We start from the raw sequence: 17909 nt of genomic DNA on the forward strand, positions 1-17909 counted from the left end.
GTTTTCTTTATCACATGAAATAATACATTAAAAATAGAAGAATGCTCTAGGCAATGTACAAAACTAAAAAAGACTAGTTTGGTGAATGAGCATAGTGAGAGGCTATGAATATGGATGTTTGTACTAAGGAGCCTAGAGGAGATACTTTTTATGTGTGGTGATACAGAAATACATACTTGTAACTCTGCACACCAGGGAGAGAATATTCCCCTAAAACAAGTAGTTTCTCTAGCAGTGCTCCTTGTTGATCAAAGCTGCATAATTTAAAGCATCTAGAGGCAGCTTTAAATTATTCACAGTATTTTTTTTGTAAGTGATCTTGGTGTATTGCAGACAGTATTTGTGTAACTAGCAGTCTTCTGTAAGTTCTATAAACTTTTGCATCCTTACAGAGCTGGCAAGTTTTCTGAAAGTCACATGCGAGAAGAGGGGACGTAACTTTGCCTAACAGGAGCAAGAGAGACTCATACTGACACTGTTAGTCACATCACACAAAAATGCCAGGCATGCAGGGCCATACGGAATGGCGGGGCAGAGCCGGCAGCCTCTACATCTGCTGTGTGGTGCCTAAGAGTTTTCTGATACCCTCAAAAGCCCCAAATAGGAATCCTGCAATTAGTGCATCTAACTCCTCCTTTACTGCAGTCTTCCCTCCCATTGGTAAAAGGTCTTCGCAGGCTCATGTAGGGATCCCACCCCTTTTGTGGGTTTTCATTCTGAAGCTATCCACAACTTTACACCTGAATGAATGCCAAGCCTCTCTGAATATATAAAGGAAACCTTCAAGAGCAATTTCAGAGTTACCCAGAAGAAGCAGAAGGAAAAGATTTCATCCAGCTCTGTCAGACAGAGGCTGAACGACCATGCTTCTCCCTGCCATTCACTTCTATGGCTTTCTCCTAGCTTGCATCTTCACGAAAAGCTACTTGGCTTTCAAGAACGATGCCACAGAGATACTTTATTCACACGTCGTTAAACCTGCCGCAGCGAGCCCAAGCAGCAACAGCACGATGAACCAAGCCAGGAACGGAGGCAGGCACTACACCAGCACCGGATCCGACCGTAACAGTGAGTATCCTACCGGCGGCGCTCCCGCCGCGTCCCGCAGCCCTCGGCCCTCCGCCGGCGGGGCGCCCCGGCGGCAGCCCCGCCCGGCCCGGCCCGGCCCGGCCCCGGGAGCGGAGCCCCCCCCGGCCGCAGCCGCGGCGCCCCGCTGCAGCGCGCTTCGCCCCCCCGCCGCCGCCCCGCGCCCGGCGCTACAGGGAACCGGCGCCTCGGGGAAGCCGGGGCAAGGGAAGATGCTGCTGGTTCCCGGCTGGGACCGGCCTCGCCGGGCGGCCCCCAGGCAAGCCTCCCTCCCCCGTGCGAGTCCTGTAGGACCGGCTCTCTCGGGCAGGTTACTTCCTGAGGGAGGTTCACCCAGGAACGCCGGGTTTTATGGGCTATCCGGCAGGGAAGCAAGATAAAGGAACGGGAGTGAGAGGCATTTGCAAAGCCCTCGCTTTCCGAACTCACCCTCCCACTGCGGGCAGGGGAGGTGTCTGGGCTACTTTTCAAATGCAATAAAAAACGCTGAATTTTGTTCCCGCTGTTTAGTTTTACTTCCTGCTCTAGCACTTACCTGCTTAACACCTCCAGCAAAAGTAAACAAATCAGCTCATAATTTACCTACGATCTCTGCTCTAACTTGCCTTTTTATAGCTAGTCTTTTCCTGCTGAGTTTTATGTATATATGTCAGGTACATGGGGATCTGGAAACCTTCTGCTGACTTTATCTGTTCCCTCCCCTGCCCGCCTCCTTAAAATGAAAGAAATCCAAATAGCGAAACGCACCCCCAAACCACGCACAACAATTCGATAAAAATAGCCTCATCCCTGGAAAGTGAAGGCAAAAAGTGACACCGGTACCTTTCAGCTAAGCCAGGTGTGTCAGCTTCTATGAACGCTAAGGGGTTTAAGTGCACAGGAAACATCTCATCATTATGAGATTACTGGAGCAGCCCAGTAGGTATTCATTGTCAATGAGCTGTCACTGGAGGAAAGACGAGCCAGGAAAGACATAAAAACAGAAGGAGAGACAAATCTGTGACCAGCTGCTTCCAGGTACATTCCTGAGTGCAGCTGCAGGAAGGCAAGCTTGAAGCTTTTCTGCAAGGCGGGCAGGAAAACAGCCCTGTAAACAGTCCCTTGGATCAGCCTGCAGATTTACAGTCCCTCTGACTGCCCATCCTGAGACACAGGGGACAGGGTGAAGTAATCTTAACCCAGTGCCTCTGTTCAGGACTTGCTTCCAAAAATCCAAGTAGAAACAGAAGCAGCCTGTAGCTGTGATATGTAGATGTACCTTCAAAGCCTTTTATGATTCACTCTAAAATGTTTCTAGTAATTACTTCTATTTTAAAGGCGTTAGTTAATTGCATTGTGTGTAGAATCTGCGCCGTAATTGTCCTTCAGAAAGAGGGAGAGCACAGCCAGTAAAGATTGCTTATTAAAATTAAGCGCACTGTGGGCGTTTATTTCAAAGTGTAATTACTGAAATAAACAGTTGTGTTTATTGCAGGGTGCAGAGCTGCACATACAGACGGGTACAAACATGCCTGTATGAGAAGCTCTGCATGTTGATTCTATGTCAGTCGCCTGAGAGAATTTGCAGGATCCTCTATGTTACACATAATATAAAGACTACTACAGATACAAAGATGGTGTTACCCTGAGGGCAAAACGACCACTCTGAAATCGTTACTGCTAACCATTCAAACTTTATATGCAGAACACCATTCCCTGGTAATTCCAGCTGTTATGGCTTCTGCAGTATCTGTGTTCAGAGCAGCAGCGCTCATGGGAGACTCAGTGCACTGTAACTGTGGAATAAGAAGAAATGTACTATTTGAAATCCATTTAAAAGCATATAAACAGTTTCCAAAGCACTATTTTCCCCCCTTGCTAATGATCCCACATAATTGTTGTAAACATCACAGAGCAGATTCCCTAGACTGAGAACAAGCAGGAAACATTTCTTCCCTTGGGGCATTTTTTCTCTTCTAAAAGGTATGTCCCTGAGAAGAAGGATAGAGAATAAAATTGCCTCTTCTACCACAACTGCTGAAGTGCATATCATTATGATTTCTTTATGCTGTGGTAATACCCAGAGATACCATCAGCGCTTGAGGCCCTTGTGTTGGGGGACACAACAGTAAAGAGATGTCCTGTAAAGATTACAGCCTACTTTAACTTCTGCAAAACATAGCTTGTTAATGCAAAAATGACTGGTTAAGGAAACCTCTTCATTCTGAATCTCAGTGTTTATTATTCTGTACACTCTGCAGATCGTGTTCAAGTTGGCTGTCGGGAACTGAGATCCACCAAGTACATTTCAGACGGCCAGTGCACCAGCATCAATCCACTGAAGGAGCTGGTGTGTGCTGGTGAATGCCTCCCTTTGCCACTGCTCCCCAACTGGATTGGAGGAGGTTATGGAACCAAGTACTGGAGCAGGCGGAGCTCGCAAGAGTGGAGATGTGTCAATGACAAAACTCGCACCCAGAGGATCCAGCTTCAGTGCCAGGATGGCAGTATAAGAACCTACAAAATAACTGTGGTCACAGCCTGCAAGTGCAAGAGATACACCAGACAGCACAATGAGTCCAGCCACAACTTTGAGGGAACCTCTCAAGCAAAACCCATCCAGCACCACAAAGAGAGGAAAAGAGCCAGTAAATCCAGCAAACATAGTACAAGTTAGAAGTCAGACATTCTCTCCTCTCTCATCTCCCTCTCCTCGTGCCAAAACTGAACTCGCCTGTAATCATTTGCTTTACCATTCTGACTGCTTAAAGACAAGTCTGCCATTGCTATGTTCTCAGCTGACACTACATGCTTATTGCTTTGACCAAAATCAAAAGGGGCATTCTCAGCATGTGGACCTTTCGGGTGATTTTCCAAATGCTCAAGATGGGGAATAACACAAGCTTTCCAAACCTACACTATAAACTTTTACATTTTCTCCAGCCATGGAGGCAAAGAAAATTTGCCATAAATATTCACTGAAGTCTATTTTGTAAAAAGATGCTTTGTTGTGTGTTTTCATGAGAACAGTTATCAAGTCTATTGCCTTCTATATCATGTTTTATGAACTTCTGACAACAGCTTAAAAATACAACACCTAGTATCTGCTTTCAGATTAATTATAAAAAAAATGCCTTGCATGCTGACCTTTCTCTTATCTCAGTATACCAAAAATTAAAATATGCATGGCAGCAATCAAAAAGTAAAGCTGAACAAACTATTTATTTGTTGTTGTAATTATTTAATGAGCTTTTATGTGTGTTATTTCCCTCCAAAATGTTCTTATGTTTATAGCTTTCCTCATGTATCAAAGTATTTCCCTATGATTTGTGGCTGGATTAGAACATACATTTTGTAGATAATGTAAAATAGACATTTTAGCATTCTAGGTATATATATTTTAATTTTGAACATTCATAGACTTAGGTGTTATTTTGAAGTAGCAACATAAAAATTGTTTTTTTCACTCTCCACTCTGTATTATTTTTGTTTAAAAGTGTGCAATCAAAAGACAGATATGATGACTTCCTTTCAAATTCGTTGGTTTCTTTTTTTTTTTTTTTACAAAAATAAACACTGCTAAAAAACTGTATTGTCTGGCTCTATGTATGAAAATGCACACATTTTAATCAGTCACAACATTTAATCTTAAAAAGTGGGAGAACGTTATTTGGTGAAAAAAATCTACCCATTATATTTAACATTAAAACAATCTTTCTGTGGAGTCTTTTTGGATGTAAAAATCTTATATGGCCATTTAACAGATGGTGCTTATTAATGGTTCAAGCCAGGTTCTTATTTAACAATTCTCAAGTTGTACATTGCAGAAGAAGTGTATATCTGGGAAGTTTTACAAGCTAGTAAGACACCACCATTTTTTTTCCTTTTCATTAGTGATGATCAAGTCAAAGACTAATGGTAAAAATACCATGGAGTTTCATCTTTCCCATAGTGCTGATAGAGCCCTGCACATTATCCACAAATTCTTATAGAATGTATCAGGAAATATATAGTAAGGAATCTATCTTTCAACACATAGTCCATGAATCACCTGCTCTTAATCTTTCAAACTATATTGAAATACTATGGGCAAGATTTCATCATGGGATTCTGCTGCTCTTAAATCATTAACTTTTACAACCCATTTGCACCCAAAGAAAAGATTACACAAGAAGAGAGTAATGAAGAGTCTTGCCTGATAAGGTCTCACACAAGCTCTCTTTGACCTTCTCTTTATCTCATTCTATTTTGCATTTTAATTCCAAAAGATTCATCATGAAGCTCTTGGCAGAGATCTTCCTTGGTCATTAACGTAGAACTGTTTGAAAATCATTGCTACTTCTTGACTTACTGAATCCTAAATTTTATTGACAAAATTTAATGATTTTTTCTCAAAGCTACTTTCAAGAATTCTCTTTAAAATCTGCTATATATAAGAAAGATATATATGCCCCCCCCCCCCCCCAATTTTAAAAGTTCTACATGGTGGCAGTTAAAAAACATTGCATTAATGACATAGTTGTTTCAAGTTTAGTTCTGTGATCATGAAAATATCAGAACAATGAGATGAGAGACCATTTATACGTAAATTCTCTGATGTCAAAGGTGCTTCTTTTAAGCCTAAGAGGACAGATGATGTATAGAGGAGTTAGGGAGAGAGGTGTCATGACGTTGCTCCTAGACATATCATCAGTCCAGTGGACCTACAGATATCGTAGTTTTTTTATTTTAACAGACATTATAATCTCATTCAATCCATTTTATGAGGGAAAGATTATTCCCAAATGCCAAATACCTATCCCTTTTTAGACTGTTCTCCAGCTACTTCCTCAAGATGAGAAAGCACAGAAGATTAGATAATGGACCAACATTTAACCAAAAATATTTTCAAAGCCAGTAGTCACCACACATCAGTAAAGTTGCCCGGCCTGTTCTGTGTTTGACTACCAGGAATAAGATTGTGAAAAAAACCACACATCTTGCTCATGACTCTTCTACAGTCAGTGAAGCTGGACTGTAGGAACAATATGCACATTTAAAAGGTGTTTGCATTTAGCAACAGAGATAATAACTCCTAGTTTCTCTTTTCATGCAGAACTACCTGAAGGGGAATAATTTGACACACTTCGATTAAGATGACTTAATGATATTTTGCTGGATATGCTGTAGAAAGACTATGGAGCCCATCTCTAAGTCTGGCATATTTGAGGGAACATGAGGGAAGCCAGTAGGAGCTTTGTCCATCAGCAGTGACTTAACTTTGAAGTGCCACCCGAGTTAGCTATGGTCTCTTCTTTGGCCATGACTTTGGCCTTTTGTGGGGGAGATCTGCAGGAAAGCAGTGTTAGAAATACATTAATCTTGCATTTTCTTAAAGAATAGCATTACTCTCTGTGACTCATCTCCTAGCTCTGAATGCTTCAATCTAGCCTATACAATCTGCCTTCTGTTTCATCCCATCACATGTGAACTCGCAGGGGTCTATCCAAGGATCCAGCAAAAGGCATTATACAAGTACATCCAACTAGTTTTTTCTATATGGAGAGTTTCCAACATGTAAAGTTGCAGTGGGTGGGATATGGGCCATTTCTCTTGTACCTACAGTGGAGAATCATGCCAAAGTTTCTCAAAGATTCAATGAAAAAAATAGTACTGCTTAAACTGAAATAATTTTAAATATGATACATCTTCTTATGTTTGTTTCAGAGTTAAAAAGGAAAGACAAACTTGCTAGAATTTTCTTCATTTTCACCTGAAATATTAAGCCAAATAGACACAAGAAGCATGTAAATGTTTTGAAAAAGTACAATGTAGAGATCAGGTAAGTTTATGCAAATTAGACCACTAAATAGTCCAGATTTATCACACTAAGAATATACAGAAGTTGACTTTCTCAATAATATCCTACCATATGGGCAGATCACTAAGTCCAGGGGCTTCTTAAAAAGTGTTTCAAAAATCTTAAAAAGAACCTAATAATTTTATAAATTCTCATACTTGCTTCTTTATAAAACTAAAAGTGAATAAATTAGAAATAATCTGTTAATCTGCCATCATTATTTCATTATTTTTGAGTTGATGAAAACTGCCCCCAGCTAAGGGGTAAACTGTTTTATAATGAATGGAAATCAATTTTCCTTAGACATCACTAGAAACAAACTTAGCCAGATGCTGATTGTTTTGATAGCATGTAGCACTCAGAGGCACACTTCGTAGAGGCAGTGGTAGATAGTATATGTCATTAAGACATAATCAACTGCAGAAGTCAGAAGGGCCTGACACTTGCAGTCTAGAGTAGAAAAGCCCTTGAGAAGCTTATTTATTCAGTTTTTTAGTAATAGTAACAAATCTGTTGCTCTCTCCTTTCCAGCAGCCTTGCAGTCAAAACCACCCAATCCAAGTTCAGTCATTTGTTTGGAAATAAAGCAGACATTTGAATAACACCCTTCAAAATACCTAACAGATTCCTGCTAGTAAATCACTGTAGTCCTCCCAACCTTGACCTTTATATCCTTCCTGACGAAGTACAGCATTAATCAAGAAAGGACTGTTCAGTACATTCCACTGTGAGACTCTTGTTGCTACAGTATTAACCTGGAGGTGTTCAGTGGAAAATTATAAGGAATCCTTAGTGTTGGAAGGCATCCTATTCTCATGATGCATTTCCTTTCCCGTAGGCCAGGCAAGGGGCTTTGATTTTAAGTTCAGTGACATACATATAAACATCGCTCCAGGCTAAAACTGAAAATTCTCTAGAGATTTATGAGTTAAGCAGACATTCTGTCACTGGATTTGTTAATTTTGCCTGAACGTCGCCCCCACAACAAAAAGCCTACCCATGCATCTTTCTGAAAGACATCCAGCCTTTCAGCTCACTTATTGTATGACTTATATGGAGTGACACACTAGAAAAATGTGATTTACAAGTGATATTGCCTAAGTAGTTAATATTCAAACATCTACCTTCCTCAGTACTTCCATGACAAGAAAATACTCTTCACTCTTAATTAATGCTCATCAAACTAAATGCCATGAAACTAACTAGTCTCTGCTAATTGCTGAGAAAAATCTCTACAAACACTGAACTGTAACACCATTTTGGGAGTTTGTTTTTTCTTAACTAACTTTGGTTTGACAACCTATTATAGCAAATGAGGTAGTGTTATATTACCTAGCTGGAGTTCAGGCCTTCTTAATGCCTCTATACAACCACAAAGAAATACAGAGGACGTCTTAATATAAATGAAAATCAGGACCACTCACTTTAATAGGGCTGTTTGTGGAATATGGTACTTCATGAATTTAAAGGAAAATAAAAAAATTCAGCTCCCTGGAAAAGAGGCCTAAATCAGAATACACTGCAACAATAATATAGTTCTGTTTACTAAACCCCCCAAAAAACTGCTGTCAAAAAGTGACATTTGTTACATCTACTTAAGTACAAAATATTAAATCACCTAAAAATGTTTTGTTGAACACTTTGTCTATTTCTTGTCCCCTGCCCCATTTTAGTAGTTGTACAATAGTATATTATTGTCTCATTGTTTAAACCTTTAGCTGTTCTGAACTGTATTTACTATGGCACACTTGCTTTTTGATACAGAAATATTTTAAATCTCTTTTTAGAATGACTGGATGCATCATTTTTTAATTTTGACTACTGAGAGGAAAAGTCATGCTCTGACTTGGTCTAGGAGTTCCACATTTGATTTGTTTTGTTAGCCCCAGTGAGAAGTGACTTAGTGAGGAAATTGCAAAGAAACTTAGTAAAAGCATAAACCAGTCTGAAGTCCGATGCTTTGGTGGGCTAAAGAAGAGCTAGCCAGGCACATTCATTAAAGTTCTTTTATATGAAACAGTGGAGAGATGAGGGAGAGGGCCTAAGGAGAAAAGTACTTGTCTAGCCCTACCACAAGAACAGCCACTGAGAAATGGAGGGACTATGCAGAGCTTTAAAACAGACCCTGTAGCACAAAGACTTTGTTTTAATTGCAGCTGAAGCAAGTTTAAACATCTGTTGCTTGTTAGATTATTATTTTATTTATTTACTTATTTATTTATTCATTTATTTTTGGGATGGGTTGAAGAAAGCTCTTTTAGATTCCCTATGGCCATTAAGCTGGGATGGAGAACAGAGGTCTGAGTGTTTCTAAAATGTAAAGCTGCAAAAATTTTGGTTTTAGCAAGGATCACTTGCACTTTTTTCCCACTGAAAAAGCCTGCTGAAACTTTTGCTTCTGTATGTCTTTATTGCAATTTTTAGGATGGTAGCCAGAACAGCTTATAGCAGCAGGGAACAGGTTGTATTGCTGCACTGCATCTTTTGTTTTCAGATATTGAAATGTCTGAATCTGGGTGTGTCTAGAAGAGGAGAAAGAAGAGAAAATGGATTAAAAGAAAAATGGAACAAAATGACATGTGGAGGACAGCATGTGCTGCATGTCCTTCATTTTCTTCTGATCATTGCAACTTTTCATGAGACTTCCAAAAGACTTGCTCTACCTGTAGATTGCCAAGCCAAACATTAGCTAATGCACATGCTACCCTTGGGATTTAATAGACTGCCAAGTCTAAATTCACATGGTAGATAACCATTTCTGACTGTCTCTCTGTCCTCTCTTCCCATGCAAAGGGAAGAATGCACAGCGCTGTGCGCCTCTACCATCCACACATTCCATACTGAACCAGGGCAAGTCAGGGAGACTTTGGAATCTGACATCCTCACAGAAACTCACATTTCACTGGATTGGTCATATCTTCTGGTGGGCAACCACAGCCTCCTCTTTCTGAGGAGAAAAAATGCTACCTAAGCTGAAAAGGTTCACATACAGGTTTCCTAGAAAGCTATCGGTCTACCACACACCTGGACTTCCTTGTTGAAGAATTTGGCTCAAAATCTTGCTTACAACCTACATAACATCTATCAGTAGATTCCCTCTCAGCGTTACCCTTATAAAATTACAGTAATCTGATTTTGTGAACAAGACCATTAAGAACACAGGTAGTGAGTTATCCATAAAACCTCTTTTAGGTTCTCTGCAACTATTGTCCCGGTATTTTCTTTTGAACTTTTTGTAATCAGTTTTGAATCTTGACACTTCTGCCAGAAGAAAATGTTTGCAACATCCTTTGCCACAAATAAAGTAAATATTAAGATGGATTTCCATTTTTATTTGCTTAATTAAATACTTTTTTGCATACTTCTTCCATAAAAGCCCTCATTAGGCAGACCATTCAAGCCACTGTCTGAATCTTAACTTAAGAATGCAGTACTTTGTGGTAGTCTTTATCTACTCAAATACTGCAGCTCCTTGCAACTCTGCCTGCTTCTGCCCTCCACTTTGAAACTTCTGGCTCTGGCAAAATCTAAATCCTCTTTCCCATGGTGTCTCAATGACCAAACTCTTTTCTTTCTAGTAGTCAGGTTACTTATCCCATAATTTTGTTCCAACATACACACACACACACACAAAAAAAAAAAAAAAAAAAAAAAAAGGAAGCATTACTTAATCCATTTTCTGAAGTGTTCAGTACTGAAGAAAACAATGTATGTGGAAACACAAGTGTACTGGCACAGGTAAGTGTCAGGAAGAATTTTTAAAGTAAGAAGAGTTGGACTGCATTACTCAGAAAAACAGTAACAGGATACAGAACATTTTTCATTAAGTAGTTGGTTTGCATCCAGCTAGATTAGTATGTTGGAAAATGGTTAACCTTTGATGGTTGCTCAGTGGTATATGTTAAGCAGGCTGAGCCTCTATAATTGCTGGATGACAGGTAGCCACATTGCTGCAGTTGGGAAAAATCTGTAACCTTAATCTTTCTAAAAACTGAACAGGATCAAAGGACTGACCCTTTCTAATCTGACATTTTCATACTAGAACTGGACAAGCCAGCAAAGGATGAGGCAAAGGATTAGGACAGGACTACTCTTTTTAGGGACTGTCATCCTGCAGGTTTTGCTCACTATAAAGCAACTGTGTAGAAAGAGAAAAAAAGATTCACAAACCTTTCCACAAGTCGGGCTGCATTTTAAGGCACTTCCTTTACAAACTGCGAAAAATATTAGAATGTAACAATAAAAAATCAAAAGAAGAGGAGAAAAAATTAACTAGCTCCACATGATTGTTTTGTCTAATGTGTACCATACAAATCCACAATGAAGGCAAAGTCCAATTTTTTGTGTTGGACAGTATCTTGTCTTACCTCCTCCAGTTTCAGTCCCTGCTGGTATAGCTAGGACCAGTCTTCATTTGTTAAGTAAAAACTTACATGGATGGAATCCCTCCTATATGAACTCTGCCGGACTGAGCTCATCTAGGTTCTCCAGACATGGGACTAATGAATAACATTCCTGGCATTCTAAGAGTAAGGACCATTATTAACATGACAAGAGATGCAGAAGCAATACTTTCAGTGTAGTAATAAATAGTAAAACTTGTACTCCTATTCATACCAAGCCTGCAAATTTTCATTGCTTGTGTTTGATTCTCTCCATCATTTCAAATTTGGTGAACTGTTTCACATTGCTTCATAAACATTCCATGGAGATAACACAGAACATGGTAAAGCAATAAAACATGACATGATAACATGCACACACCAAAATTAAAACAAACAAAGATTTAGAGCAGTGAAAATCCCAACTATTGCAAATCTAACTTCAGCTTTTAAGTATTCTCTAATGTTTCACTACATCATTCTGTATTACTGGCATCTGTGGCTTAATACCACATATTTAACCAGTTTATAGACTATCTCTGCTTTGAATCATTTTGGGAAAAGGAAACTAGCATTAGCCTTTCCTCAGAGGTAACTGTTTTTCCAGTCAATAACTGGACACCTGTCAAAAAACAATAAATTAAACATTTCTTTTTTTACTGAGATGATAGAGCACTATTCTAATGGCTGGTGCCTGCTGTTAAGTCACAATGACAGTGGAAAACAGCCTCTGGGATTTCCATCCCTCAACTTGCATGTCTTAATCTTTGTTAGGGTCACCACACAATGTACTCTGACAGTTGAACACCCTAAAACACAATTCCTATAAACCAGCACAATAAATGGTGATGTTAAAGCTGAGCAGATAGCCCTACCCAACCGTGGCATTACTTAACATCTGACCAACCTATCTAGAATCTACGAAGACCCTGTCGGAGCCAAGTGTTTAAGACTAATCAATCATTTCTAATGAAAAATTACGAGGCCTCCACCTCATCACCTACTTGCCAAACCACTCCCCAAAGTAGTAGAAAACCTTCTTCAAGTCTTTAACATTTCTGAATTTCACAAAAACTCCTGCAGTCAGGGCTCACTCTCATGAATTATTGGATTAGATACTATGGAGTAATTCTCTTATCTTTAAATTCTTTCACTTTGTGTACACAAAATACTCCTTAGCTCTTGAGCTAACTAACCTTCCATACCCCAGAGAAATAGCCTAAAGGATTATCGAGTAGAGAACGGATGAACACTCTAGGCTGAATATAACATTTTAGGGGGAAGCTTTAAAATGTGTGTCAAACATCAAATGAAATCTCTGTCCATTTTTTCTCTAGCACTTGCACAGAACATAAGCAAGATGATTCCTCTGTGTATCAAGTATTCACAGACTCCAGAAAAAAATTATCTATCAGAACCATGTAAAACAATACCAAAAGTGTGACATAAAACACATTGATGCAACAGGTGAAACTCAACATATGTTTTTCAACACTTACCTACAATGATGTGCAAGCATGGAAACGCTCCACTGTGTTCAGAGACCACATTTCCATTACATTTGTAGCATTCATACTCTATTTACGCTTCAACTATTAACAAACTAAAAATCATGTAACACTTCTACCTCATTAACTAAAATTTGTGTCTCCTTACACCATTTTGTCAAAAATCAAAACCATACATCAGAAATATTTTGCAGAACTGCGTATGAAGGCAATAGCATTTAGAATTCCCCTTAGGGATCTGTTCCATAGGTGATTCTATGCACACTGTATACTAGGCCTGTAAGCGCTCTTTGATATTTGATAGTCAACTATTTACATCATTTAAGTTATGCATGTGCATAACTCCCTTGCTGAATACATGCTGTTTTGATCTCTGTTCCACACAGCAATAGGAGCAAATCAATAGCACAATACTTTATGTAAGTATTCCACACATCTATAGCATCTTTCATCAAAGAATCTCAGAGCAAGAAATAACCCTTTGCAATCATATTTGTAAAAATACAAACATAAAAATATGCTAATATGAAATAAGATAAGATTTCCCTGAAGGTGTTAGTTACAATTTGGAGGGAAAATAGTTTTGCCTTTTTCAACATTCCACTATCTATTATACTGCCTCAAGCTGTATGTTCCCTATGGCATGATATTGACTTGGGAACCACTGTCACCACGGAGCAAATACTCTGCGGCAGCTGCTGTGCAACAAAGACTGAAACAGCGAAGATGTAAGTCTGCGTGGAGCAGAACTGCGTGGAGGGTCGATTAGGTGTCAGTTGCAGGCAACAAGTAAAAGATTGTGAAGAGCATAAAACCCCCCTATCACACGATTACTTTCTCTAGTGATCAGTCAGAACTGAAATAAAATATCTGGAAACAAAATGCCTACCCAGACTATGCTTTCTCTTTTTTTTTTTTTTTCATAGATGTAGAAATTATGATGAAGCCTAAGACTTTGAGATCTCCTGTAAACTGCTATAAATAGCAACAGACATCCAAGATAAATCCTGAAATACTGTCTTTTTGGGGACTTTCTAATCTCTTTAAATATGCAAAGAACCTGTGTCTGTCTCTGTAAACAGTGACTTCAGCAATTAGAGACAGTTATTGGTGACTTAAAGAAAGCCAAGTCTGCTATCCTACTTGAACAGAAAAGCTCTCTAAAGAGAACTGATATTCCACTTGCTTACTTCCAGCTCTGGGTGTTCATTTTATGGCTTGCCACCACTGAAGTAATAACTTATATATCTGGATAAAATTAGTGAAATACAATCCTGCAAACACAAGGTTCTGGCTAAAAGCCTGCCTCACTGCTCAGAATGCTGCACATACTTTGTTAGCTGCAAGAATGGCTCTCAGATTTTAAATATTTTTAGCTTTATATTGTCTTTTACAGATCTTGCACTTCCACAGTAGGAAGTATTGTATTTTTTTGTAATTTTGCTTTTACAATTCACTTTAATTTGCAAAATGTTCCTTGACTGCATGCATTTGCCTTTAAAACACACAATAGTGAACCTTGCTGCTAGTCAAAAGGTAAATTCATCTTATATTGCCTGCATTAAAAACAAAATGCTTCAAGAGCTTAGAAATTACTTTGAAAAAGGGACAGACAATTTCTCAGTCCTCTACAGAAGACTCTATTGCAATTTTAAATTAAGAAATTTTGCTCTTTTACTCATTTTTCACAGAAATCTTTCAGTATGATTTCTACCACTCCAATAACTTAATGTTATCTGGAAACACTATTATGAGTTTCAGTTACAGAAAGAGATTTTTTTTTTTTTTCTCAGCAGTTAATTTTTCAGGTGAATTTCACTTCTGTAATTTGATACCAATTTGTACATATCTTCTTCAAGAAAAAAGAAAAACCCCCACTTTTCTTTTCAAACATATGATTGGCATATTTACTGCATAATTGCAAACTACTACTGTAGTTTCAGATGTTATACCCCTGCACAGAAATGATGGATTAGCTGGCTCTTTATTTGCTTTGAGGCAAAAATGTTGCCTCTGTCCCTCTTTATCCAACTAAAAACCATGTAAAATTGTTCTCCCAATATGTGTGAATTTACTTTCTACCCTACTTCAAATGTTTATATATGAACATGCACGTATATGCACAGTAACCAAATTATTAGATTGATTCAATAAGAAATGCAAAATGGAATGGAACTGAAGCAAATTATGTATTCACAAAATGCCACTGTGTTTTATTGCATGTTACTATCAAATGAATATTAAAAAGATGTAAAAAAAAAAAAAAATCCCAATTTTCTTAACTCATGCTAAGACACAGCAAAAATTGATAATGATGTTAAATATGCTCTTCCTTCCACATCATTGTCTAAGAAAACAGAAAATAAAAGGAGAAATATCAGTAACAAGCTCAGTCTAACAAAGACTCCAAGAACTTATACTGAAGGGCTTCTTGAAGAACTAACAGGTGCTATCAACACCAGACAAGAATCTTTTGACTCCATAGGGACTGTGGAAAGCATGAAAACTTCTGAAGCATCTGACATTCAAGTGCAGCCAAAAGCAGCTTCAAAGTGCTGTTTGGCTGGATCATCAAATCTCACCATAAATATACAACATATTTGATGACACTGAAGTCTGCATCCATCAAAGTTATTATTAAACATAATTTCTTCTGGACAGATCAAGCCTCGTCCACCTAGCATAATAAGGAAAACGGGCTTCAGAACAAGAACAGAACTAATTTTGGCATGTGATCCTCTTTCTGCAATCTCTCTTGCCTTTTTATCCTTCACAGAAGAAATTAATATGCATGAAAGAAACGAAGTGGGGAAACATGGCTGGGTAAGAGAGAAGGTACTAGGCACAACAGTCTGTTGGAGTAGGGGAAGAAGGCTCTACAGAGGGATCTGGACAGGCTGGATCTACGGGCCAAGGCTGATTGTATGAGGTTCAACAAGGCCGAGTGCTGGGTCCTGCACTTGGGTCACAACAACCCAATGCAACGCTACAGGCTTGGGGAAGAGTGGCTGGAAAGCTGCTTGGCAGAAAAAGACCTGGGGGTGCTGGTTGACAGCCAGCTGAATATGAGCCAGCAGAGTGCCCAGGTGGCCAAGAAGGCCAATGGCATCCTGGCCTGCATCAGGAATAGTGTGGCCAGCAGGACTAGGGAAGGGATTGTCCCCCTGTACTCGGCACTATTGAGGCTGCACCTTGAGTACTGTGTTCAGTTTTGGGCCCCTCACTACAGGAAAGACATTCAGGCATTGGAGCATGTCCAGAGAAGGGCAACAAAGCTGGTGAAGGGCCTGGAGCGCAAGTCTTATGAGGAGTGGCTGAGGTAACTGGGGTTGTTTAACCTGGAGAAAAGGAGGCTGAGGGGAGACCTTATTGCTCTCTACAACTACCTGAAGGGGGTTGTAGTGAGGTGGGTGCTGGTCTCTTCTATCAAGTAACTAGGGATAGGACGAGAGGAAATGGCCTCAAGTTGCACCAGGGGAGGTTTAGATTGCATATTAGAAAAAATTTCTTTACTGAAAGGGTTGTCAGGCATTGGAACAGGCTACCCAGGGAAGTGGTGGAGTCACCTTCCCTGGAAGTGTTCAAGAAACACATAGATGTGGCACTTCAGGACATGGTTTAGTGGGCATGGTGGTGTTGTGTTGATGGTTGGACTCGATGATCTTAAAGGTCTTTTCCAACCTAAACGATTCTATGATTCTAAGTGTAAAAACAATGTCAAGAAGGAAGGTGAAAATAGTTCTGAAGGTTGTGTTTGGGAACATCCTACTTACCTACCCCTCAGAACCAATGTACAGTGGGAGGAGCCCTAGGAAGTAAAAAGACCTTATTTTGCTCCTTATAATAATGCAAACAAGAAAAAAGTCTGGAAAATTAGCTACAGCTGACTAGATTAATGTCTGTGCTCTTTATGAATGGAAGTATAAAGACCTGAGTCAGGAATTCAGAATGTCTGTTACACTGAAAAAAAGTGGGAATGTTGCAGAACAACCTGCCATGAATGAACTGCTGCAAGAAAAAGTCAGAATAATGTCACTTATGCGATCCAAGATGATTGTGGATGCTGGAGGTGCCTACCTTAAGAAAAAAAAATTTGTTTTGGGCATCTGATAACAGAGAAGTGATGCTGAATGGACGGCAATCTGCACAGAAGGGATAAGTCAGGGAAAACTTGGAAGTCCTGAAAAGAGCCAACAGACAAATATATGTCATCAGTCAGGAATTAGGTGTAGAGAAATACCTTCCAAGACAAGAAAATATAAGACCCACTACAAAGGTAAAGAATCAGGCAAACACAGTTTCTGAGGCAATGGATTTTCTAAAAAAAAATCCCACATGATAAAGTCTTGAAGACAATGAGACCAACACTTGTCGGGAGGAAGGCAGTTCAACTTCTAGCTAATGCTTTCACTGGTGAAAAGGGTCTCAATTCCAGAAGTTTTTCAGCCATCTGTATAACTCCTCTTCTTTCCTCTTCTTCACACACCCATTTCCTTCAATGCCCATGATAATACATTTGTTCCTTACAGAAGCTTTTGGAGACATCACTATTTAGAAGGCGCATCTGTGTATCTTCATTTAAAAGGTCTTCCTTTGTTTGCCATCAGTCCCTCTCATATTTCACTGCATGGTATGAGCTGATGTAATTTCTGTTCATTGCTTTAACTGTCAAGACACCTCTGCATGTAAAATGCCTTTGTTCTCCACTGTACTGTCCAATTTTCCAGGACTTTCCTGCTATTGCAGGTATCAAGGATATCTGTGAACCCTGCCTTTGCTGGCAGGAATCACTTCACTCCTGTTGTATGACTCCTACTCAGGATCATTTTACCCCAGTCCACAGCCAGCACTGACAAAGCAGCCCAGCTGGGACATAAACTTCCTTCCATGCTGCTTTTTCAGTCAGAACTACTCCTCAAAAAAGTCTCCATATGTGTTCTACTTATGTTCCTCTTAACACAACTAAAAGAAACGTGAAAAGCTGTAAATAAGTTAGCTTCTCAAAGATATAAAGAATAGATCAAAAAATCCTACAGACTCTAAAGCCTCTGGTCATTTTAGGACACCCTGCATATAAGACACTGATTTTTTCCTAAAAATAATGTCAAAGAGGAC

At 39.3% G+C, this 17909-nt stretch overlaps 1 protein-coding gene across 1 annotated transcript; it reads left to right on the forward strand.

Annotated features, from left to right (window-relative positions):
- The first annotated feature begins 585 nt into the window (after positions 1-585).
- SOSTDC1 (sclerostin domain containing 1) lies at positions 586-4654 on the forward strand. The gene is made up of 2 exons (XM_030008367.2): positions 586-1068; positions 3327-4654. The coding sequence occupies exons 1-2, from the start codon at positions 864-866 to the stop codon at positions 3740-3742; spliced, it is 621 nt and encodes a 206-aa protein (XP_029864227.1). The 5' UTR covers positions 586-863; the 3' UTR covers positions 3743-4654.
- Positions 4655-17909: the final 13255 nt, after the last annotated feature.

The sequence above is a fragment of the Aquila chrysaetos genome, chromosome 3 (genome assembly GCF_900496995.4).
Source record: "Aquila chrysaetos chrysaetos chromosome 3, bAquChr1.4, whole genome shotgun sequence".
Taxonomy (NCBI): Eukaryota; Metazoa; Chordata; class Aves; order Accipitriformes; family Accipitridae; genus Aquila; species Aquila chrysaetos.